General features: G+C 48.8%; 1 protein-coding gene across 1 annotated transcript; it reads right to left on the reverse strand.

Moving 5' to 3' along the window:
* Nucleotides 1–16,611: 16,611 nt before the first annotated feature.
* On the reverse strand, nucleotides 16,612–20,373 carry LOC136479784 (disease resistance protein Pik-2-like). The gene is made up of 3 exons (XM_066477536.1): nucleotides 19,547–20,373; nucleotides 17,655–18,885; nucleotides 16,612–17,019 (listed from the first exon to the last, which is right to left on the reverse strand). The coding sequence occupies exons 1-3, from the start codon at nucleotides 20,371–20,373 to the stop codon at nucleotides 16,612–16,614; spliced, it is 2,466 nt and encodes an 821-aa protein (XP_066333633.1).
* Nucleotides 20,374–26,721: the final 6,348 nt, after the last annotated feature.

A 26,721-nucleotide genomic window follows, 5' to 3' on the forward strand; every position in this document is an offset into this window, starting at 1 on the left:
GGTCCGTGCGCCGTTTCGTCCGCGGCCGGATGGCTCGATTGGTTGCTTCTCTTTGTTTCGTTCGCCGTTAGCGTTCGGTAGGCAGGCTGTTGACTTTGGAGGTTCATCCTCTTGCAGACGGAGGATTTTGTTAAATAGAATTTTATTACTATTTTTTTTGTATTTGTGTTTTGTAGATTAATTAATGTTTTCCGTTTGAGCAAGGAAGCTCTGCTCTGTAATCTGTAAATATGCTGGCATTTTATTTGAAGAGGAAAAGGAAAAAAAATCTATGTCGCTGCTTCAGCACGAGCCTCTTACACGAATACTGTACGTACGTATTGAGCCGGCCGGAGGAGGAAGATAAAAGTTTAAACTGTAATCTTATAAACAATAAAAGTTAATTGTACAACCACAAGGTCCATACAACCACAAGGTAATTAGTACTTTTTATATAAATTTAGTCAAAGTTTAAACTGTTTGACTCCTCGAAAAGCGAGAATTGCATTCTTTCGTGGATGGAGGGGTAACTATAGACACCAAGATGTGTGATCTCGCTAAATGTCACGACGCCAACCTCTAGGGCCTAGCTTCAGAATAAAGTCGTTATGAGGTGTAAGTGTGAACTTTTTTTTTTGAAAAAGGACTAAAAAGAAAAAAGGTATGAAATCGGCCGGGCTGGGTTTGAAGGCCGGCTAGACCGAGTTTCCTATTGACCATACGAAAAGTTGAAATCTGGTTTCATAAAATTTTTATCATCTCTCTTTATCTATATCATGTCATGTCAGTTTATTTCTTAATAGCTACAAAACTCTCATAAAACCTCAAACTGGCCCTATATTATTAACCTTCCGATTAGTCTCCTATTTTGTTGCTGGTCACCTCATTTAGTCCAATCTCAATGGGGTTTTCATGGACATTAGATGCGTTGACATGGCACTGTATTGATGAAGAGAGATGATAAAAGTTTCATAGGAGTAGAGAGAGTTTCATGGGGATGACCATGAAACTCTTCTACAGTGTTTTTAAAATATGAGTGTGTGGAAAACTGAAACATGAAGCCCCCGCCTTGTAAACTCATCTCGAATGCCGGGTTGATGCAGAGTCGTCACCAGCACTACGATTGGCTAGGCCAAATAGTACAAGAAATAATTGAGCTGCAAATCGGACACCTTCACAGTTTGCACCAAGTGGGCTGCAAGGCTGTGGGTATGACTTTACTCGGTGGAGGCCTCCTGAATGAATTTAACGAGTGAAATTTAAAAGTGTTAATTAGATTCATACCTGATGAGACCGTGACGTCTAAGAGAGATAGTGAATTAAGTTTTCTAAAACTTTTACTCTAAATTATGACATCTAAACAACCTCAGCATAACATATGTAAGAAAGTAATCTATCTAGATGTGCAATTAAGGTTTTATTAATTGTGTTGACATCTCTACCGCAAAATAGTTATATAACCTAGGCTCCAAACCTATCGACTAGCTTAGCAAGCTAAACTAGAAATACATGCAAATAACCTAAGTGCGAATGCTAAAGAGGCGATAGAGATGCAAACTCCCGTTCGACGACGTCAATATTTTTACCAATGTATCAAAAAGTTCACGCTTTCCCTTAGTCCTCGTTGGAGCCCCTCGCAAGGATGTCCTCGCAAAGGCCAAGCTCCCGGTCGAGTAACTCTGTGCATAGCCCCGGGCCTTTTCCACACACAAGTGGGTCTCCGGGATGATCTCTCTCGGACCGCTCCACGCTATCTTCACTATTGAGCATTCGAACTTTTGGCTGAAACGCTACGGGCTTCATTCCCTCTATTCACAGGTGGCGGCCACACCACAAACACGATTGGTGTGATCTCGCAAGATTACATGGCCCAGACAGGCTATTATTGCCGAGGTTTAGATAAGTTAACAATGGTGTTGACGTAAGGATTGGTCACACACCACAAGTGCTAGATCGCATGGGTCGCAAACGGACTGAGGCGGCGCGATTCGGCCAAACCTGGCCTAGCCGGTTTGGGGAATCAGCCTAGCCGGTTTTCTCGGGTTGAGCCTGAGAACGCCTTAGGACATCGAGGATATCATACTTATGTGGTAAAAAATGGCGAGGTTTATGAGCAAACCACCAAAGGATAGCCAATCCTACTTACGTGACGAAGAACAGCTAGTTTCTAGGCAAACTAGCAAATGAACTATCGAAGCTCTCACCCGAGAGGGACCCCATCAGGGCAAGGACATCGTCGGGTTGCCCTATGTCAGCCAGCAAGCCTAGGGAACTATTTTTGGTCGTCGGATCAAGCGATGAACAGCATGGGATTGGAAGAGATAAGGGCAAAGAGAGGGAGAAATAGATTGATTTTTGATCGATTGTGTGTGTTGGACACCTCAATCGGCAGTGGCCCTTATATTTAAAAGGAGGGGATGGTCTTATCCCTCAAGGGGTCGAAACCCCTTAAAAATAACGTCAAAATGTGTTTTAGATTGGATCTGGGCCTGCCAGAACCGACTTAGCCGGTTTCTGTTGGTCCAGGGCAGAAAACCTTCTGAAAATCATAATTAATTCGTCTAGACTCTAAACGAGGCGATCCATGAGAGGAATACAGTGGTGCAATCCATTCTTGCATTTAAGAAAGTTGGCGGCTTAGCCGGTTTTGGGAATCGGCTAAGCCGGTTTCGGCTGGGTCAGCCTCCTGAAAAGTTGTTTTCTTCGTCCGAACTCCAAATGAGATGATCTAAATATGTTTTTCGACCGTCTCGACGATAGAAACATGATGGCGGAGTTCATTATGCACTTTGGCCAATTTTGGCTGTCAACAAATGGTGTATTGTTGGACAGGTCATTCGGCATGAAACCACTATTGTAGTTCATTTGGAGACTCGCGTGGTCAAGGTCGCACAGGCCCTGTAGCTCTGCTGGGATGGGACTAGAAAGCTGGTTAAAGCTGAGATCAAGAGCATGAAGCATTGTAATAACGTTCGCGATGGTGGCAGGGATACCGCCTGACAAGGCATTGTGGCCAACGTCAAGGAGCAGGAGGCGGTGCAGCCTTCCGGGTGGGGTGGGGTCGTTGCGCATTGCCGCTACTGTCCCGAATACGATGTCGATCGTAATTAAAGTTAAGAGCCATCAAGGCTAATATATGATTACAAGCCCGTCTCCCGATCGCCGCTCGCAACTAGACAGCTCTGCATGTTATCTAGCCTAGGTCCTCATAATATGTTTTTCCCCAGTCCTACATACACCTCCCTTCTCTCTGAAACTACTTACAGCTCATGCTTAGGGCCACTTTGATAGAGCTCTCGTTCCTGATTTTTGAGCTTCACTTCTTATTCTCCCTATGAGTGATTCTCATGGAGAGCAAGGTGGGGAGCACGTGAAAATCACTTCTGAAGTGATTCCTGTGGCAAATGAATAGGGAGCAGTGGAAAACAGTGGAGAGCGGGGTTTTTTTTAGCTCCCAGCTCGTATGGAGAAGTGATTCTCGTCAGCACCTCACCAGAATCTAACTGCATTTTAACTGTTTGGCAGAGATCCATAGAATCCACTCCGAAGAAGCTAGGAGTGAAGCTCTGCCAAAACTGGCCCTTGAAACACCTCTGTTTCCTGGCCCAAGCTTTAGGCCCAGTCGCCGCCTACATGTTTTGGGTTGGGCTTAACCCGTTTGCTTGTACGCGTGGTACAGCTTCAGTTGGCGCTCGGCCCTGTCCCACCGATTGGCCCTTTCTCTTGTGTTGAGGCGATATTCACCCTCCCTGCTGCAGAACCAATAGATGTAGCCAATGAAGCATCTTGAATGCTGACATTTTTCACGTACATTTTTCTTGTCTAGGTGGGCCTCTATACTAAAATTCAAATGAATCAAACAAACCAGTACCGTTGTTTAAGATCCACGGCTGCTCATACAAAGTGAAAATTTTGGTCTGGTGGCTCTCTCACGAGACCACCATTTTGCCTCTCTGTAAACAACGCATGCCTGAAAAAAGGCTCTTTGATCCAAATATAATGTTCGGTAACACCTATGAGCACGGACCCTAGTGACTTTATTTCGAACGGCCACCAATGGTACATAGATTTCTCAGGTGACACTATTCAGATCTGTGTTGGCCCGAGATCTCTCGCACGGGTGAGCAATCCGTTCACCGACACTCTCACACACTCAGACTAGGCTATAGGTTGAAGAGGGAGTGAGAACAGCGCACACACACCGGGCAAGCACTAGCGTTAGCCAAAACTCTGCTCGGGTGTGGAGAACTGAACTTCTGATGTCTATTGCTATGCATGAGTATATGTACAACTCTAGCTGTACCTTGCCAAGTACAAGGGTGGTTGGCAAGTACTCCAACCCCCAACTACTCATATATAATCCTAGTACACAGACATATCATATTGCCATGCTGCTATAGTGACTAGATGTGATAGCAGGGCTGACTTTTGTGCCATCCCCTGCTGCGTGGGTATAGAGAGAGCAGCAGATTATTTCTAACAATTCTTCCACTAATCCTGCTGCTAACCCGATGCCTTGACCTCCACCATGCCAATCATCTTCTTTGGCTCATAGAACCGAAGATGTCCGAGTGACTTGGTGAGGATGTCAGCGAGTTGCTGACCAGTTTCGATGAACTCGATGACGATCTGCCCTCCATCGACACAGTCTCTGAGGAAATAGAACTTGACGTCGATGTGCTTGCTCCGATCATGGAGGACCGGATTCTTCGCGAGGGCGATGACGGGATGGTTGTCCACCATTAGTGCTAGCGAAAAAGCTTCCTCGCCTGTCTGCTCGCTCAGCAGCCGGCGCAGCCAAATAGCTTGTCACACCGCTGTGGCCGTCGCCACGTACTCTGCCTCGCACGTAGACAATGCCACCACCTTCTGCTTTAGCGATAGCCAAGAAACTAGGGCCGACCCAAGGAAGACGAGCACGCCGGAGGTGCTCCGTCGTCCGTCGATGTCGCCCGCCATGTCTGCATCGCTGGAGACCGTGAGCCGCAGCCCATGTCTTGGGGACGACGATCACCTGATCCACCATCCCTTTAACGTAGCACATCAGCCAATTCACCATGGCCCAATGATCCTCTTGGGGATCCTCCATGAAGCGACTGACATAGCCCACGGCGAATGCAATGTCCGGACTCGTGTGGACTATGTAGCATAGCTCGCCGATGATGCTTCGGTAGAGTGTTGCATCTACCTTCATCGCGGTGCTGGCCTTTGTCAGCTTCAGCCGCTCCTGCATCGGAGTACGCGCTCTGACCAACCATAAGCGTCGTCGTCTCGCACTTCAAGCTATCGATGTCCTCCGCACGCGTGCCGGTGACGATCAAGTCATCCACATACACGCCGACGATGAGCTCCTCCTTCCCCCATCGCCGCGTGTAGAGCGCTCTATTGCACAATGCGTGAACCCAAGCGTGGCGTCGAGCTTGGCATTCCACGCCCGCGGGGCTTGCCATAGCCCATAGAGCGCCTTGCCCAGTCTAAGCACCTTGTGCTCTGCTCCCTTGACAACGAAGCCTGGAGCTTGCCTGACGAAGACTGTCTCCTCTAGCTCACCATTGAGGAAGGCCTATTTCATGTCCAGGTGATGGACACGCCAGTCCTTTGCCGCTGCCAGAGCTAGCAGCAGCCGGGCAGAGTCCATGCGCGCCACCAGCACAAAAACTTCCTCGAAGTCGATGCCATCGCGCTGGATGAAGCCACGAGCAACGAGGCGCGCCTTGTGCTTGACGATGGTGCCACGCTCATCCCGCTTCACCTTGTACATGCACTTCAGCCTGATCGGACGACATCCTGGAGGCGGATCGATGAGCTCCCAAGTCTCATTTTCCTCGATTGCCTTCATCTCCTCCAGCATAGCCCATCGTCAATTGGCATCGCGCTCGGCCAGCGTGAATGTGGGTGGCTCCTCTACACTAATGAGAAGAAGCTTTGGATCATCGAGCAGTCGACTCGCCAGGCCTAAGGACCCTGTGTTGCCGACGATGTTGTCCAGCCTGCGAAACCGTACCTCCTTACCATCGTGGAAGGCATCCACAAACTCACTGATGTCGCTTGGACGAGAGACGAACTCGATTAGTGTCGATGGAGTCCCTTGTTCTGCTAGAGTGGTTGGCACTGCTGCTGGAGTGCTCGACACCCCTGCTAGAGTGCTCAACACCACTCCTAGACCGCTCGGCACCACTCCTGGTGTGCTCGGCACCACTGCACGCTCGGCTTCGCTACTGGAGTGCTCGACACCCGTCCTAGAGTGATCGGCACCACTGCAGGACCGCTCGGCACCACTATTGGAGTGCTTGACATCCCAGCTGGAGTGGTGGGCACCATTCCTAGAGTGATTGGCTCTACTGCTGGAGTGGTCGACACCTCCTCTCCAGCGTCTCCACCACCGTGGATGACCAAGTGCTCAACGACGAAGGTGCTGCTGAAGCAGCCAGCTTCCCCTGTGCCCAGACCATCCCAGTCCCAGGCCGCCTTCTCGTCGAACACGACATCGCGCGAGACAACCACCTTGCCTCCGCGTGGGTCGTAGAGCCGATACGCCTTGGTGCCCTCCTCGTAGGCCAGGAGCACCATCGGCATGCTCCTATCTTCTAGCTTGGTGAGAACCTGCTTTGTCTTCTTGACGTGGCCGATGCAACCTAATGTCCTGAGGAAGTACACACTCGACTTACGCCCGTACCAAGCTTCGAATGGCGTCACGCCCTTTAGGGTATTTATGGGCTCGTGGTTGAGGAGGAACACAGCCGTGGTCACCGCCTCACCCTAGAACTGTGCTGGCATGCTCTTGGCCTTCATCATGGATCGAGCCACGCCGACCACCATCTGGTTCCGCCGCTCCACCACGCCATTCTGCTGCGACAAGTACGGCGCGGTTAGGTGTCGCACCACACCCTGATACGCGCAGTACGCAGCGAACTCCACCGAAGTGAATTCGCCGCCGCGATCTGTCCTCAGCACGCGCAGCTTCTTCCCGAACTCTGCCTTTGCCCACGCCTAGAACCTCTTGATCGCGTCGTCCTTGCTCGTCAGGAGTTGCAGCCACATGTAGCAACTACAAGCATCCACGAGTAGAAGGAAATACCACCGCCCATCGTGCGTGGCCGGCATGATTGGCCCATAGAGGTCGCCGTGGACGAGCTCAAGGGCGTCTGCCGCACGAAACATGACCACCTTTGGAAACGGCAGCCTCCTCTGCTTCCCGGTCAGGCAGCTGTCACACAGCTCGCATGCGTGCTCGATATGGGGTAGACCTCGGACCATCTTCTCCAACTAACCGAGCGCGTCGAAGCTGAGATGTTCGAACCGAGCATGTCACAGTCACGGTTCCTCAGTGTGCCACGCCGCCAGGTACACCGGCTGCTCCACCTTCAAATCGAGCAAGTACAATCGATTACGGGAGTGTTTTACCTTGGCGAGAAGACGCCGCTCCCGATCGTGGATCTTCAAGATCCCGCTCTCGATCAGTACTTCGCACCTGCGCTCGTCCAGCTGCCTGATGCTGACGATGCCCGAGCATAGCTATGGGATGTAGTACACATCCGTCAGTGTGCGGTGCTCGCCGTTCTGATACCGGAAGATGACGGTGCCATGACCTCGAATCTCCACCTTCGAGCCATTGCCAAACCACACCGACCCTGTCACACAGCCGTCGAGCTCGGAGAAAGCCGCCTGGAGCCGGTCATATGGTTGCTAGCGCTGGAGTCCAGGTACCACGTCTGCTCCACCTCGCTGCCCACTCGTCTGAGATGGACTTGGGCGCGCGGCTCGTCGAGGTCGATGGCCCGAGATGTAGTCCCCTGCTCCATAGCCGCCACCTCCTCTACTTTCTCCTCTGCCTCGATGTCGTGCAGCGCACAGAACGTCGCCATCAGGAGAGTTGGCTCATCGTCGTCCACCTGAGCCAGGTGAGCCTCAGTCTTCTTCTCCTTCTTTTGATTCGGGCACTCCTTGGCCCAGTGGCTAGTCTTCCCACACCGGCAGCAAGTGTCCCTACCTAGGGGCTCGCCGTCCTTCTTCTTCCTCTACTGCGAGGCATTGCCACGGCGCTTGTCGTCGCCGCCGCGGCTGTAGGAGGCTTCCTCGGACTGCTTCTCCCGCATCCAAGTAGTCCACTCCTCCTCGGTCATCAGCAGCTTGCCGTTGATCGATGTTGCAGTCGCCCCTGTGCGGTCATCCATCGCCGTAGATGCCCTGTCAGATCCTCAATCATGAGGGTTGACAGGTCCGGCATCGTCTCGATAGAGAGAGCGATCTGGGTGTATTTGGGCGGTACGACACGTAGGTACTTGGAGACGGCATCCTCTTCATCGATGATGAGGCCGTGCGCTGCCAGTCGGTTGATGAGGGACTGCAGCCGGAGAGCGAAGTCCTCCACCGCCTCGTCGTACTCCCACCGCTGTTGCTACACCTTCGCCTTCTTTGCGCGGTGGGACCCAACCCGCGTGGCCTTGAGGGCATCCCAAGCTTCCTTGGCGGAGTCCTTCGACCCCAACGGCTCCCGGTACTCCAGAGGCACGGCGGCTAGAATTGCCTCTAGCGCCGAGCAGTCCTCCTCTTCATCCTCGGCGCCCTGGTCAACCACCTTCTAGAGCCATCGGGCTCTAAGCTTGACCTTAATGGTTACCGACCACTCGCTATAGTTGGTGCGAGTGAGGCTCGGTCAATTGGCTCCGCCAACATCCCGCACAGCCCTCTGGATGACCACCTCGCGACGCACCGGCAACCGGGACTGCCATGGCGACTTCTCGCCACCGCCCTGACTGTCGTCGCCCTCCATCGTCGAAGGCGAACACCCACCTCAGCTCTGATACCACTTGTGGGCCCGAGATCTCTCACACGGGTGAGCAATCCGCTCACTGACACTCTCGCACACTCATACTAGTCTAGAGGTTGAAGAAAGAGTGAGAATAGCACAAACACCGAACAAGCACCAACGTTGGCCAAAACTCTGCTCCGGTGTGGAGAACTAAACTTCTGATGTCTATTGCTATACATGAGTATATATACAACTCTAGCTATACCTTGCCTACTATGATGCGTGGATACTTCTAGAGGCAAGCGTGTCACGTATCCGATACGTATCGGATACGGATACGCGTCGGATACGTCTTGGATATGTATCCAAGGCGTGTCTAAAAAATCAGATACGTATTGGCTTGGATACTTGTATCGGATACGGTTGGGCGGCATGGGATACGGCCCAATACGTCAAACAGACCTCCAGGCCCGCTCGTTCCGTGTGACCTTCGATCCCCTCGGCGCAATCGGCAGTCACAGGCGCGCTGCCATGAGCTAGTACATCGGGACATCCCTCTCTCACGCGCCTAACTGGCATGAAGCCTTGAATCTTTTGCTCCATTCTAATACTCTGATTTGGCTCCTTAATTTTCTCTGTATCATCCATCCCAACGCCATCACCGGAGGTCGCCTGGTGCAGCATCTACAGCGCCACCACTAGTGTTGGAAGAATCGCGCACTTCAGATGCAAATACTGTGTGGTCATCCTCGTATCCTACTGTACAATTAAATCAACATTTGCTTCCTTATTCATAACATGGAATCAATGTGTGCCCCAATGTGACAGAAGCAGTTCTTCAACAACTTCAAAACAAAATTGCAGAGGCTGGAGAAGAAAATTGAGTCATAATTGAATTTTCTCGTAAGGTCTCTATCACTACAGCAGACGCGTGCTTTGCCGACTACAATTGCACTCGGCAAAGCCTTTGCCGAGTGCTGCATTCGGCAAAGAGCTGTCGGCATATCCCCTCACGGCAAAGGCTTCTTTGCCGAGTGCCGCATGTCGGGCACTCAGCAAAGGATTTCCCGAGTGCCGCGACGGCACTCGGCAAAGAAAAGCCGCCGTGGCGGCCAGGTCATGGTGACGGCCCCTTTGCCGAGTGACACGCGTCGGCACTCGGCAAATAAATGTGTTTTTTATTTTATTTTATAAAATGCTTTGCCGAGTGCCTGCATCTGGCACTCGACAAAGCTTGTTTTTTTGGATTTTCTTTGCCGAGTGCCTTGACCATGGCACTCAGCAAAGCTGGGAAGCTTAGTGTCCCAGATTCTCAGCTTTGCCGAGTGTCATGGTCATGACACTCGGCAAAGAAGTGAAAAAATTCAATTTTTTTTGATTTTTTGTCTTCCATCGTTGCAAACAAGATATACATCATATATATATATAACACAACTATATATCACACAAATATATATATAATACAAATGTATATCACAATCCACCACAAACACAAACATAGCATACAAGTATCACAATCTCGACTCCCAAGTCCAAAGTCCAAACACACAAGCATAGTTCACAAAGTTCACAAGTGCATTATATCACAACGGCTTCCATTTGAAGCTCACGGCGACGGTCCGGGTTGGGATGGCCCAAAGTGCGATCCCGGTGACCCTCCGAGGTGGTTCGACGCCGCCCCCGATTGATGCTGCACAAAATAGAAGAGATTGCACGTGAGCGACAAGAGAAGAGATAAATATGCAAGATAAATATCCGCCACTACCACCACCACCACCACATCACCGCCATCACCAACACTTCACCACCAACACTTCACCACCACCACCACCACACCACCACCACCACCATGAGCACCACAACACCGTGACCACCACCACCAACACCACACCACCACCACCACCATGACCACCACACCACCATGACCACCACACCACCACCACCACCACCACCACCACTAGGTTTCTCTAGGTTTCACTAGGTTTCTCTAGGTTTCAGCATAGAAAGTAAAACTTTGTACTTATACTCACCGGGGTAGAATCAGGACGTTGTGGAGGTGGATCTGGAGCAAGCAGCGTCCCCAACCTTGTTGCTGGCCAATTTGCTGCATGAACTTGATCATCTCGGCCATCTGCCGCTGATCTTGCTCCCGCTGGGCCTCCAAAGTCTGTAGCCTCTGCCGCTCGGCCTCCCGCTCGGCATGCAGTTCCTGCACCTGGGCCTGCAGCATTTGACCCCAATGTTTCAATAATGCATAGGTAAGGTATGTAAAAGTCAAAGAATGACGAATGAAACAGGAATGCTTACCTAGAGTGCCGACACTGCGGTCGGCCGTTGGCGTATGGGCACGCTAGAGCTCGTGCTCGCTGCTTGGAGCTGGTGGAGAGGAGGAGTAGAGGTTGTGTCGAGGACGCCGTCACCAATCCAGAACCGTCCATGCTTCTTGCCTTGCCCCACCCTCATCACGAGCTCAGGATCAAGCCGCTCCTCGGTTCTCGGATCGTAGCCCGGCCCATGGACTGACCTTGCCGCCTCCGTGTACGAAGAGAGGCGGGTGTGGATGCTAGAGTTGGTGTACGCCTCAACCGGGGCATCTGGGTCGTACTCGATGTCGGTCGTCGCCTTGCCCATGTGAGCCAGAGCATATGCCTTGAGTTGACCAACTGGCTGGCCACCGTGTGCATCCGACTACGAGAAAGACAACAACATGTGGTTAGAAATGATACAGAATTGAGCACGGCTAGATTAGAGCAATGGCGGAGACTTACATATGCCTTTGCATATTTGCTGAGGCTGCGGCTGCCCTGATGGTGAGGTACACCTGGCATCTACAAACGCCTGTCGCGGGCCTCCTCGTGCTTCTTCTGCCAGTCCCCGTCCAACCAGGTGTCCACAATATATTCCCAGCAATCGGGGTGGGTAGCGCACCAGCTTGGAATCGCCTATAGGACATCAAGTAGATGGCATATCAGAAGATCAAATTAGGCATACTTAATCTCAAAAGAAATGAATATTCATGTTTTGTATTTACCTGTATGTACTGCTCCCTTGTCAGCATCATCCGTCTTGCCTCCTCTTTGTTGACACGCTTGAGTAGGAACTTGGCGTTGTAGTCTATGTGGGCCTGGATGCGGGACTCGTAGTGCAAGTCCATGACACGCCTTTTACAGGAAGCGTAAGCCACCTAATACGCACTTTCCTCCTGTCCCTCCTGGATTCTGAAGAGCTAAGTTGGCCGGTACCTTTTTTTGGAACCATGTAATGAAATCAGGCGAACCATGTTGAAGAAGGGTCTCTCGTTCATGGTCAAAAGGTGGCCTTGAATGATGCCAGGATTCATCAAAAAATTCTCTACACCGACAAGGAACAATGTTGTTGGATGTACAAAAGTTACGGAGTATGTAACAAGTTCGTTGAGAACTTACCCCAGATACGTTTCCACTTCATCAAGGTTGGTCAACACGTAGAGCATGATCTTGCGCCACTCTTCATAGCTCAAGGTCTTTGTGGTCTCTCCACTTGCTCTCCCGCGTGGCCCTTTGAAAAGGCTAAGGGTCGATTCATTTTCATCCTCGTTGTACCGAGCGGGTGGATTATGCACGCTAGGAAGGTTCTCATTATAGTATGTTGTTGTGAAGTTTGACACCTCCTCATGAATGAATGCCTCAGCAATGGAAGCCTCAACCCTACCTTTGTTTCCATATTTCTTGCGAATAGTCTTTAGACATCTCTCGATTGGATAGCACCAACGGTTCTGCACGGGCCCCCCTATTCGTGCCTCGGACGGGAGGTGCAAAATCAAATGCTACATCGACAAGAAAAAGCCAGGTGGAAAGATCTTCTCCAACTTACAGAGCAACAGAGGTGCCGCTTTTTCCAACTCCTCAATCACTTTCACAGATACCTCCTTGGCACAAAGCTAGCGGAAGAAAAAGCTCAACTCTGCCAGCACCTTCCAGACATTCTCAGGGACGTAGCCTCGAACCATCGACGGAAGAAGCCGCTCAATCCATATGTGGTAGTCATGACTCTTCATCCCTAAGACTCGGCCAGTCTCTGGGTTCGCTCCCCTCCTCAGATTCACTGCATACCCATCCGGGAACTTTAACATCTACATCTATTGTATCACTTCCGTCCTATGCTTCTTTTCTAAGACATAATCGGCCTTAGGCCTTTTCCATGGCTTGCCGTCTCTTGGAGGCAGCATCTCTAGCTTTGGTCTATCGCATAGCGTTGCTAGGTCCACTCTGGCCTTAGGGTTGTCCTTTGTCTTGTCAGGAATGTCCATGAGTGTTGCCCAAAGTGCTTTGGCGACATTCTTCTCAGTGTGCATTACATCTATATTATGTGGAAGAAGAAGGTCATCAAAATAGGGAAGCCTCTCCAAGCCCAACTTATGAGTCCACATATGTTCGACACAATATCCCACAAAGCAATCTTTCTTTGGATTATCTTTCTTTTGACTATCTTTCTGTGGATTTACCACGAGAGCATCTATCTGAGCATGAACCTAGGCACCAGTCATCTTCCGAGGTTCAGGGTCGGTCACCTTGACACCTTTCGTGAAGTTATTCGTGTCTTGTCTGAATGCATGGTTAAGAGGGAGGAACTATCGATGCTTGTTGAACGACGAAAACTTGCCACCCTTCTTCAACCAAATGAACTCCAGAGTTGTCTTGCATACCGGGCATGGGAACTTCCCGTGGACACACTAGGCGCTGAATATCCCATACGCCAGGAAGTCATGCATGGAGTACTGGTACCAAACATACATTTTGAAGTTTTTCTTTGTAGCTCGATCGTAAGTCCATACCCCTTCATTCCAAGCACTGATCAATTCATCATAAATAGGCTCCATGTACACACCCATTTTGTTTCCCGGGTGTCCAGGAATTATCAACGTCAAGAATATGTTTTGCCGTTGAAGGAGGACCCCGGGGGGAGATTGAGGGGGATAGCGAACACGGGCCAACAAGTGTATGGGGCCGACATCATTCCATAAGGATTGAACCCATCCGTTGCCAGCGCAACACGTACATTACGGGCCTCAAGATCTTTGTCACGATGCTTGCGATTAAAGCTTTTCCATGCTTTACCATCAGCTGGATGTACCATCTTGTCAGGATTGTATCGAATGCCATTCTTGTGCCATGTCATCTGTTTCATGGACTCCTCGGTCATGAATAGCCGTTGGAGCCTCGGTATGATCGGAAGGTGCCGTAGAACTTTCATGGGGATCTCAAGATGCTCCTTCTGGCCATCACCTTTGTCTACCTCCACATACCTAGAGGATTTACACTTTGGACAGTACTTTGCATCCTTGTGATCTTTCCTAAATAGGACGCACCCCTTCGGACAACAATGTATCTGCTCATACGGCATCTTAAGTGCACGAAGGAGTCTCTGTGACTCGTAGAAGCTGCTCGGCAGAATATGACCCTCCGAAAGCAGCCCACCAATAACTGCCAACATACCATCGAAGCAGGCTCGACTCATGTTGTACTGGGACTTCAACGCCATTAGGCGTCCAATGGCATCCAGTTGAGAAACCGTTGCCTTCTCGTGTAGGAGCTTCTGTGCCGAAGACAACATTTGGTAGAATGCCTTTCTGGTTGGCTCTGGCTCCTCCTCCTCATCCTCCTTCTCCTCCTCCTTCTCCTCCTCCTCCTCCATAGGTCTTTCAGCGAACGTTGCTTTGTGAAAGTCACCTAACCATCCTGCTACCCCGCCATCAGCATCAAACGCCTCCAAGCGTGGTCTCACCACCTCCTCTCTAGTACGATGGGCTTCACCATGGAACACCCACCGGGTATAGTTTGGCATAAATCCATACTTGCAAAGATGTTCCCCCATGATCTTCCTTGTTTTTCTTTTCCTGTTTCCGCATTCGCTACAGGGATAGAATGTGTCTCTCGCTCCATTAGCTGCCTTGCCAAATGCTTGGTTCAAGAAACCCTCGGTCTTGTCCATCCATTCAGGGGTGATTTTAGCCTGACTTGGGCGGCCCGTGTACATCCACTCACGGTTATCCATCCTCTAGCATATACATGAGCGTGTAATATAACCACCAAATGCATCTGAACGGCGTGCCTACTGTCTAATGGGTGAGGATAGGTCCTAATCCCACCCGCGGATGCGTAGATGAGGTTAGTTTACATGCTCTACTCCAATCCAAGACAGAATTTCGGCAGCACCTCCCCGTTGTTCTCCCGATACACGTCCTGGAAGGGAGAGTGTGTATCCGGAGAACAACAGGGAGGTGGTGCCGAAACTCTATCTCGGATCGAAGCCGAACATGGAAACTACCACATCTACGCATCCGTGGGCTGTCCAAAAAAGTAGACAATCTGAAACAGATACGGTCTTAGATATGCGAAGATCCGCATACCTCCAACCGTATTTGTTTCAAATGGGAGACGCCTAACTGGGTTACACCGAAATACGACAACGATAAGGAAGAGAGGTTATCTATACCTAGGGTGGCGGTGGAGTCAGGCTAGCGGGGCAGTGGCGAGGCGACGCTGTGCAGGCAGGACCGCAGCGCCGACGAAGATGATCGGGGTCGCCTACGTACTCCGGGTCCCCTCCGACAGGTCCTGCTCTGCAAAAGAAGAATTATAATACTATAAATTAAAAATTTCGGCAGAACCTCCCCTGTACGGGGAGGTTTCCAAAACCTGCAAGAAAAAAGCCGGCACGATGGTCGACAGCATATATACGCCACGAAGGCTCACACATCCACGTACGGCACGAAGGCCCACACATCCACATACGGCACGAAGGCCGTCAATGACATACAAGGCACGAAGGCCGACAACCGGGGGGGGCTTTATACCTTGGGTGGCGGTGGAGTCGGGCGACGCAGTGCCGGGGTCACCTTCGTCTCCAGCGAGGGGCGGGGACGACGACGGGGACGAATGGCGAGGGGCGTGGCCGATGGCCGAGGCTCCTCCTCCCTTCTCTTTCCTCCTCCCTTCTCCTTCTTCCTTCTCCCTTCTCCTTCTCCTCCCTTCTCCTTCTTCCTTCTCCCTTCTCTCCTCCACCTCCCTTCTCTCCTCTACTCCCCTGCTCCTCCTCTCCTCCAATCCGGTGGTTCAGGGGGCAGGGCACCAGTCCGGCGACGGCCGCGGCGGAGCGGGGCCGGCCACGGCGGAGCGGGGCCGGGGTGTGGACGGCCGCGTCGGGGCGGGGACGGCCGCGGTGGAGCGGGGCCGGGGCGGGGCCGGCTACGGCGGAGCGGAAGGGCGGCGGTGGGGCGGGGCCGGCTGCGGCGCGCGGCTGGGAGAGTGGGAGCGGGCCGGCCGGCCCGCTAGGGTTAAGTGGGGCGGCTCTTTGCCAAGTGCCGAGATGCGGGCACTCGGCAAAGAAATTCAGGGTTTCTTTTAATCCAAAAGAATAAAAAAATCCGAGCTGTCTTTGCCTAGTGCTGCAAGCCTGGCAGTCGGCAAAGAGGTTCCTTTGCCGAGTGCCAATTCCGACACTCGGCAAAGTATTTTTATTTTTTTTTATTTTTTTTTTAAATTTTTTCTGTGGCATTTATACAGTACCTTGAAGCACATGTTCCAATTTGGAACTTTTCTATGACTTTTTGGTATATTTTTTTAATTGTTTATGTTTACTTGAATTTTTCTCGAAAAAGTAAATTTGAACTGCAGGTGCATAAAATATTGGAATTTAGCGATTCAAAAAATGGTATTCATGTTTTTTTAGTGTATTTTGAGGCCGTGTGCAAGGACATTCGTGAAATTTTGAACATCTGTTTCACGAAACATGACCACCAACTTGTTAAAAAAGTGTTTTTTAATTATATAAAATGCAAACGAAGTCCAAAAATTACGAAACTTATCGAGGTGTCGTGTCATCGCATGTGGAGGCTGTGGTCAAAAATTTAGAAGTTTCCGAGCAAGTTTCCGAGCAAGTCTTCTTACCTGGAGAACCATGGGACTATTGGGATGGAAGCCTGCTGCGTCCCTGATGTCATTCTCCAAAGCCTCCACCTCGTCAGCAACAGCAGCGTCGTAGTTAATATCTATAGCCAGATGTTTGAGCCCTGCCAGGTTCTGCAACCCAAGGACGAGGCCACCTTCCCCAAACATGAACTGGCACCGTGCCATCAGTCCCAGCTTGAGTCTTTGGAGCTTTGGCATGGCTCCCGGCTCAAACTCCAATGCCGCGTCACACCAATCACAGCGGAAATGAAACTTGAGCAAACGCTGAAATCCTTGTGGGTTGATTGCGTTCCTTGGGTAGACGATGCCTGAATCTCCATCTTTGGTCGTGTTCAGTTTCTAAAAAAATTTCCAAAAAGTACTACAGTAGCCATTACATCGAATCTTGCGATACGTGCTTGGAGCATTAAATGTAGACGAAAAAAAACTAATTGCACAGTTTGGTTGGAAATCGCGAGACGAACGTTTTGAGCCTAATTAGTCCATGATTGAACATTAATTGCTAAATAAAAATGAAAATGCTACAGTAGCCAAATTTCCAAATTTCGCGAACTAAACACAGCCTTTGTCATTGAATAAGTCAACAGTAAGAGAGAGCAGCATGGGTAAACTTGCTAGAATATTTATTCCTTCCTTGCCTGTTTCACCACGGACAAAAATGCAGAGGCGGGTCAGGTAGACTAGTGAGCTGATTTGAGGGCCCATGCAATTTAAGTCACGTGTATTAAGAACAAGCTTTCCAAGTGGTGGTGAAGTAGGGACACACCAAGACTTGAATGGATGTGTGGCATCAGCATCACTCCCCCACACGCGCAGTTCTCGCAGGCGCGTGAACAGCAAGGAGAGCAATGAGATACATGCTTTCTTGTGGCCCTCCATATCACGAAATTCAGTAAAGTACGGCCAATCAATTTCAAGTATTCTCAGATTAGTCAGGTCACTGAGTCCTTGATAAACTTTACAGATTGATATACCATATTAATCCTTGATAGCTCTTCCAACGCCTGCAGATTTCTGATTCCATTGAGTAGGCGCACCGACCGATGGACATGAAGACGCACCAGCTTCTGCAACTGTATAATACTTGCTGGTAGCTTTTCAAGACATTGCCATCTCAAATCTAGTGTCTCCAGATGTTGCAGCTTTTCTATATCTTGTGGAAGCTTGTGGACCATAGGATAATTGTTTATCCTCAAGTACTTCAACTGACCTAAACTTTTGACATTTCCAAGTGAGCATTCACCATATTCAACTTCAATATTTAGCACTCGCAAGACTTGGCTGTTTAAGAACTCTGTGGCATGTTTATTAATCAGAACTGAATTTGAGCCAAAGATATTGATGGATCGGATCTGAGCTCTATTTTTTATTGTCTTGGCAATCTCTTTCGCCCGGGAAGAAATGTCTTTTTGGATGGATAGACGGCGAATCTTGTTCGAAGAATAATTTTTAGAAAAACCATTACCATTCCATATAGTAACAAAGTTGTCCTCCACGACCTTTGATACAATGAACTCAAGTATGACATCATGAACTCTGCACTGTTTTACTGTTGCGCCGTCTCCCCCAACCTTGGTTGGCTGCACCAAACTTCTATTGATGAGCTCATTCAAGTAACTTCTCCCTAGCTGCTCCATACTTTCCCTGTCCTGTCTAGGAATCAGTCCTTCGGTTACCCATAGGAATATCAACTGTCGGCAATCAATGGGATAATCCTCTGGAAACACACTCAGATATAACAAACAGCTCTTTAGATGGTGAGGAAGGTCAACGTAACTCAGCAGCAGAATTCTTTTCATCTTATCAATGGGAGAATCTTTGTCAACTGCAGCAGCAATAGACCTCAATACATTGACCCAGACTTCCACTGCTTTGCTTCTGTTTGCTAATAAACCAGCTATACTGATTATGGCTAGTGGTAAGCCGCAACATTTCTTTAAAATATCATCGGATACTTTCCTCAAATCTGGGTGGCAATCATCACCGGACAAAAATAGCCTCTTGAAGAATAATCTTTGGGAGTCCTCATGACTAAGGGGCTTTGCTTGATACATTTGTGCAGCAATACCAGCACAACAAGATTTGGCTACTGCTTCAATGCGTGTTGTAGTAATAATTCTGCTTCCATTGTCATTGACAGGTAAGGCAGATCGTACAAGCTCCCATGCTGGTACACTCCAGATATCATCAATCAAGATGAAGTACCTGCATGCATTAGTTACGGAATCATGTTATTATGTAAGGCCACCATGAATTTGAGCATATTCTGGTGAAATTAAAAAAAACGGAGAAATGTAACAAGAAGATGGATCATCGTGGCACACTTTTCTATCAGTAAGTATTACTGTGTGTCTGTATTACACATGACAAATACAGACTGTAAACTCCTAATATTTAAAAAATATGTTACAACTTGAAAAATAGTTAGTGCCGCATTAGAACACCTAGAGACCCACTCAAAAGAGATGACGCATTCACTTCAAAAACTGAGTTCCAAAATGAGATTTTTATGGATATTTAGAATTCTGGTCATATTTTCCAAGAAGTAATTTTACTGAATATGGATTAGATGGTGTAAAGTAAAAAATTTAACAAAATGATGCACAGTTGACTTGAGTTTGTTCATTGTTGAAACATCTTTAATGATGACATTTGATAGATATGCTGAGCCATTGAAGTATCTCAGGTAATTTTATGCTGTCAAGTTCATTAGGCCAGGAAAAAATGAATCATTTTTTAAAATTCCCAGAAAAGTTCATAAATGGCCTAATAATTAGGTGAGCTCATTTGATGAACAAATATTGCACGACATTATTCTAGCTAGATGAACTTGTTAACTATTAGAAAAAGAAATAATATTGATTACCTCTTGTCCTTTAAGCATTCTTTCATTGTGCGGATGACCTGCTCCACTGTCTCTAACATCTGTGACTGGTCAAAATGGCTCTTGCTTATTTGAGACAATATATCTCTAAGAAGTTTCTTCATATCTGGAGTTTGTGATACAGACACAAAAGCCCGGCTATGAAAAGCAGCTTCAGTGATTTTGTTGTACACCTCCATGGCGAGAGTGGTCTTCCCCTGTCCACCTATCCCATAGATGGACACCACCTTGTGCTCCTTGTCTTCACATCTCAATAAGCTGATGATCTCCTCACGAGGAGTATCGATTCCAACAAGATCCCTGGCCTCCTGAAAGAGTGCAGGTGCTCGAGGATCCAAGAGCACTGGCTGAGATGAAGAGGCGAGGAGACACTGATTGATGTCGTAGTAGCGTTTCCCCCGCTCGCTCTGCTCGCTCACGAGCCTCTTGAGTCGTCGGATCTCCTCTGCTATTCCTCTGTCCTTGAACAACGTTTTCACCATTTGAATGGCCTTGTGCACGAAGTTGGCCATGGAACCTCCATCTCCATGGCTGTGATTGAGCACAAAATGGTCGATGCAATCCTCAATATCGTAGGACAGCTCACGCACCTTGCTCCTCCAGTCTTTGGCGAGTGGATCGAACTGGTCGTCGTCCTTGTCTTCGAGCCTCAGCAGCATGGCTTCCATGGTGCGCAGCTCGTCTTGCAGGGACCGGATCCCTTGCTTGACATCTCTGGCGAGGTTGCACTTGTCGGTGAGCATGTCGGCCAGCTTGTCGATGACGGAGCCCAACACACCCGTGGCGGCGCTCGAGATCATTTCGGCCATCTCGACTCGCAAATCACTCGCTCTCAGTGAAATGATAGCTACCTTGTGCGGGGTGCTGTGAGGGAGGAACAATTCTTAGCTTAATTGCTCGCAGATGGTGGCGCTAATAATGAGATTCCCTTCCTCGCGCCTGCGCTAGGAATGACCAGGGCTGACCCTTTTGGGGCCCCGAACTCATCTTCCACCAAGTTTCCACTTTATTCCTTAGGGCATGTTCGGTTCCTGGGGTTACGAGGTCAGGAACTGTTTCGACCAGAAACACTTATCTAATTTATATACACTGCTCTCAACCAGGATCTATTCCTGCCCTGAACCACCCTAAACGAACGAGCCCTAAAGATACGACGACCACTTTCCCTTTCGGCCTTTCCCAATGTCTTTTCAGCCTCTTTCCGATGGTCCAGTTTTTCTTTGTCGGCCATCTTTGTGATGCGCATGCAACTGACTATTTTGCTAAAAGATTTATAAATTTTAGCTTATCGGGATTAGCTTCATTCTATAACATAAATTTGCTTGAACTTTAATACTATTTTGGTAAAAGATTTATAAATTTTATCGCGGTCGACACACCCCGATAAACCCGCCTAAATTCGACGCTGTCTTTAGTGACTCAAAAGTCACATGAGCCAAATGTGTGGCCACAGTCGTCTGTGACGCCAGGCCAGGAGAATACAAAGCAAAAAAAATCCTGCACACAAGTTCCACCTGCGAGGCAGGGTTGCACCGCTGCAGTGAAGGGCGAGTCTATTTTATTAATGAACCGACATTGCCTGTTTCTATTGATATAGCAGAAATTATAAATACGGAAGACTACCAACATAAAAAAGAAAGAAAAAATAACACCAACAATAACTAAACTCGGCGCCCAGTTGGACAAAACAACAACGTGCACCACCGTCCACCACAGGTCGCCACAGCTAAACACAAAGTCGCTCACGAGCCTCTTGAGCTCTCGGATTTCCTCTGCTATTCCTCCGTCCTCGAACAGCGTCTTCACCTTTTGCATGGCCTTGGAACCTCCATGGCTGTGGTTGAGCATGAAACGGTCGATGCAGTCCTCGATGTCGTAGGACAGCTCACGTACCTTGATCCACCAGTCTTTAGCGAGTGGATCGATCTGGTCGTCGTCCTTGTCTTCGAGCCTCAGTAGCACGGCTTCCATAGTGCTCAGCTCAGCGGCGGACCCAGGAAATATTTCAGGGGATTGAACAACACTGTTGTTCGATCTTAAGTCTTAACCTCCTACACTATAGAACTTTGCCTAAAAATTTATGGGGGCTCCACAGGGCCGCCCCACCGCTGTGTCCGCCCCTGGCTCAGCTCGTCTCGCAGGAAGCGGATCCCGTGCTTGACGTTTCTGGCGAGCTGGTACTTCTCGGTGAGCATGGCGGCCAGCTTGCCGATGACGGAGCCCATCACGCTCGTGGCGGCGTTCGCCATCACTTCAGCCATCTGGACTCGCAGAGGCAGAGCACTCGCTCTCAGTGAAATGCGAGCTACCTTGGCTGTGTTTAGTTGGGAGAAATTTGGGAATTTGGCTACTGTAACACTTTCGTTTTTATTTAGCAATTAGTGTTCAATCATGGACTGGCCAGGCTCAAAACGTTCGTCTCGCGATTTCCAACCAAACTGTGCAATTAGTTTTTTTTCGTCTACATTTAATGCACAATACACGTATCGCAAGATTCGATGGGATGAATACTGTAACACTTTTTGGAAAAACTTTTTGGAACTAAACAAGGCCCTTGTGTGGGGTGGTGTGGTGGTGAAATACAAGCAACGCGGGTTGGCCGTGCCTCAGGCCTGGTTTAGTTTTAAAAAAATTTCCCAAAAAATGATACAGTAGTCATCACATCGAATCTTACGATACGTGTATGAAGCATTAAATGTAGACGAAAAAAAACTAATTGCACAGGTTGGTGGGAAATCGCGAGACGAACGTTTTGAGCCTGGCCAGTCCATGATTGAACACTAATTGCTAAATAAAAACGAAAGTGTTACAGTAGCCAAATTCCCAAAATTCGCGGAACTAAACGAGGCCTCACTCTCAGACAGATGAGTTAGTCAAGTCAAGTCAAGGTGTCCCACGTTGTCGTCCAAATAATTGTCGACCGCCGAGATCCAGCAGCAGGGAGCACAGCTAGGCAATGGCGCAAGAGATCAGTGCTTGCCCGTGGGACACTTTCATCGGTGGAGGCGGGGAGAGCCGGAGAGGGATCAAAGGTGTGGAGCCACATGCCTTGTGCCAGGAGAGACCGAGACAGAATGGAGACTGTGGACGCACGTGATAGCCTCTGCCAGACCGCCCAGGCGCAAGTTACTGTACGTACACTGCACCTGTCCTGTAAAATTCGACTGCCGGTTTTGAACAGTGCTTTTCTGCTGCCGCTGCTTCGGGCTCTCACAAAAGCGCTGTGCCAACAGCCAGCAGCATCGGTTATACCAGCAGCTGAACACTCTTGTTTAGTTCGAAAAAGTGCTACAGTAGTCATCATATCGAATCTTGTGATACGTGTATGGAGCATTAAATGTAGACGGAAAAAAAACTAATTGCACAGTTTGGTTGGAAATTGCGAGACGAACGTTTTAAGCCTAATTAGTCCATGATTGAACACTAATTGCTAAATAAAAACGAAAATGCTACGGTAGCCAAATTCACAGAATCGACGAACTGACCACAGCCGCCTTGAGTACTGTGAGGGAGGAATGTCACGTCAATTCGTAGCTCATGGTGGCGCAAATAGTGGGATTCCATTTCCACGAAGTCTCCTACACTTTATTTTATCTTTATTTATTCCTAAAGACACGATATTCGTAAAGTCACGAATTTGCACTGGGAACGACACGACGTTTCCTTCCACTTTCCTCCGTAACCACTTTCTTCCACCAACTCTCTCTCACTCACTCAGGCCTCGTTCACTTTGGAAAAAAAGTGAACCTAATAAATAATATCACTTTTATTTTATTTAGCAAATATTGTCCCATCGTGGATTAACTAGGCTCAAAAGATTCATCTCGTGATTTTCAACTAAACTGTGTAATTAGTTATTTTTTTTTACCTACATTTAATACTCCATGCAAACGGCTAAAAATTGATGTGATGGAGAGAGAGTGAAAAAACTTAGAATTTGGATGGTATCTAAACAAGGCCTCAGTTTTTATATTTCGGCCAGGGCCTTGTTTAGATTGGGGTTTGAATTAGTATTTGACACTGTAGCACTTTCGTTTGTATTTGACAATTATTGTTCAATCATGACCTAACTAGGGTCAAAAGATTCGTCTCGTAATTTACAATCAAACTGTGTAATTAGTTATTTTTTTTATCTACATTTAATACTCCATGCATATGTTCAAAGATTTAATGTGATGAAGAGAAAGTGAAAAAACTTGCAATCTAAACGAGGCTCAGGCCATCAAGCCATGTGACGATAGGTGCTGTTGTGCTGGCCGACGGTGGCCGGCGCGCAACTTGCGATGTCATGCCATGAAGTAAAAACAATATTCAACTGGTTGAAGACCAAGCAAACCCCGATATCGTAGGATAGCTCACGCACCTTGTTCCTCCGGTCTTTGGCGAGTGGATCGATCTGGTCGTCGTCCTTGTCTGCGAGCCTTTGCAGCACGGCGTCCATGGTGCTCAGCTCGTCTTTCAGGAAGCAGATCCCGCGCTCCACGTCTCTGGTGAGCTGGTACTTCTCGCCGAGCAAGGCGGCCAGCTTGCCGATGACGGAGCCCATCACGCCTGTCAAAGCACCAGAAAGCAACGAAGGAGACGCCCCGTTCGCGTGCCCTTAAAACCGACTTGTTCAGTTTCTTTTTTCATCCACAGCAGTGTTTCTCTCACAACATTTCATCCACAACAGTGTTTTTCATCCAATTTCGTCCAACTTTCCTCTAGCCGAACGGGGCCGGAGACTGTAAGTCAGTCACCATCACTAAAGTAGTACTGACGGGTGACATAAAGATTCGTCTCTGAAATATTAGTCCACACCCGCACAACCAATATAATTTATGACATAATATCCGAGACGCGTCTTACTATAAGCCGTCTCTAATATATCAAAGACACGCATCCTTGAGGCCCGTCTGTTCTATAAAATATATCAGAGACGGTTTATTATTCATAGATGCGGATCTTTTGTTACCGGTCAGCTCTAAAATACATATCAGAGAGGGCTAGAGATTCAGAGACGGTTTTGATCGTAGCCCGTCTATTTTCAATAAAATATCAGTGACGTGTGGAATATCCCCGTCTGTGTGCTACTGTAGCAGTTACGCGCACATATTACACCCCATCAGTGTCGTATCAAAGATGGCTTTCTCCTTGCTAGATATTGATCTAAAGCTATAACACGGCTGGCTGGCTTATTGTGTCCTCTCTTGCGAGCACTATTACTCTTACCTATTGCCGTTCGGGTGTGTCCGTCCAATTAGTCGACGCTCTAGCTATTAGATCGATCCCATATCGACCTAGCTAGCCTCTGGATATGTGCAGTGTGCCATCGTTTTGGTGCTTGGGGTGCCGGCGGCAGCGCGCGGAATTAGCTAGCTAGCTTGCTAGGTCTCCCGCCGGCAGGCAGCTATGGGTCGCCCGCACCGGCCGTCGATCGATCGAGCTTTATAGGTATACCCCTACTCAATCTACGCTAGCTGCGCAAAAGAGATGCAAAACTCCCGTTCACGCTTCCCCTTAGTCCTAAGTGCGAATGCTAAAGAGGCAATAGAGATGCAAACCTAAGTGCGAATGCTAAAGAGGCAATAGAGATGCAAACTCCCGTTCGACGACGTCAATATTTTTACTGAGGTATCAAAAAGTTTACGCTTCCCCTTAGTCCTCGTTAGAGCCCCTCGCAAGGATGTCCTCGCAAAGGCCAAGCTTCCGGTCGGGTAACTCCGTGCATAGCCTCTGGACCTTTCCCACGCACAAGTGGGTCTCCGAGATGATCTTCTCTCGGACCGCTCCACGCTATCTTCACTATCGAGCATTCTAACTTTTGGCTGAAATGCCGCAGGCTTCATTCCCTCTAGTACACATGTGGCGGCCACACCATAAATACGGTTGGTGTGATCTCGCAAGATTACATGGCACTGACAGGCTGTTATTGCCTAGGTTCAGATAAGTTAACAATGGTGTTGACGTAAGGATTGGTCACACACCACAAGTGCTAGATCGCATGGGTCGCCAACGGACAGAGGTGACGTGATTCGGCCAAACCCGCCCTAGCTGGTTTGGGGAATCGGCCTAGCCGGTTTTCTCAGGTGGAGCCCGAGAACGCCCTAGGGCATCGAGGATATCACAATTATGTGGTGAAGAATGGCGACGTTTACGAGCAAACCACCAAAGGATATCCAATCCTGCTTACGTGACGAAGAACAGCTAGTTTCTGGGTAAACTAGCAAATGAACTGTCGAAGCTCTCAATCGAGAAGGACCCCATCGGGGCAAGGACATCACCGGGTTGCCCTATGTCAGCCAGTAAGCCGAGGGCACCATTTTTTGTCGTCGGATCAAGCGATGAACAACATGGGGTTGGAAGAGATAATGGCAAAGAGAGGGAGAAATATATTGATTTTTGATCGATTGTGTGTGTTGGGCACCTCAATCGGCTGTAGCCCTTATATTTATAAAGAGGGGATGGTCTTATCCCTCAAGGGGTCGAAACCCCTTAAAAATAACGTCAAAACGTGTTTTAGATTGGATCTGGGCCGGCCAAAACTGGCTTAGCCAGTTTCTGCTAGTCCAGGGCAGAAAACTTTCTAAAAATCATAATTAATTCGTCCAGACTCTAAATGAGGCGATCCACGAGAGGAATACAGTGGTGCAATCCGTTCTTGCATTTAAGAAAGTTGGCGGCTTAGCCAGTTTTGGGAATCGGTTTCGGCTAGGTCAGCCTCCCGAAAAGTTGTTTTCTTCATTCGAACTCCAAATGAAATGATCTAAATATGTTTTCCGACCGTCTCGACGATAGAAACCTGATGGCGGAGTCCATTATGCACTTTGGCCAATTTTGGCTGTCAACAAATGGTGTATTTGTTGAACAGTTCATTCGGTATTAAACCACTATTGTAGTTCATTTGGAGACTCGCGCGGTCAAGGTCGCACAGGCCTTGTAGCTCTGCTGGGATGGGACCAGAAAGCTGAGATGCAAGAGGATGAAGCATTGTATGGTGGCAGGGGTACCGCCTGACAAGGCATTGTGGCCAACGTCAAGGAGCAGGAGGCGGTGCAGCCTCCGGGTGGGGTGGGGTCGTTGCGCATTGCCGCTACTGCCCCGAATACGATGTCGATCGTAATTAAAGTTAAGAGCCATCAATGCACATGCGATGCAGTGCAGCAGTGGGAAGGAAA

The sequence above is a fragment of the Miscanthus floridulus genome, chromosome 9 (assembly GCF_019320115.1).
Source record: "Miscanthus floridulus cultivar M001 chromosome 9, ASM1932011v1, whole genome shotgun sequence".
NCBI lineage: Eukaryota > Viridiplantae > Streptophyta > Magnoliopsida > Poales > Poaceae > Miscanthus > Miscanthus floridulus.

Excerpts from the sequence above, each read along its gene's own strand:
- LOC136479784 (XM_066477536.1), bottom strand. The coding sequence starts at position 20,373 with ATGGCCGAAATGATCTCGAGCGCCGCCACGGGTGTGTTGGGCTCCGTC. Across the intron at positions 18,886-19,546 it reads GAATGCTTAAAGGACAAGAG|GTACTTCATCTTGATTGATG; the intron begins GTAATCAATATT and ends TAATGCATGCAG. Across the intron at positions 17,020-17,654 it reads AGCTATCAAGGATTAATATG|AAACTGAACACGACCAAAGA; the intron begins GTATATCAATCT and ends AAATTTTTTTAG.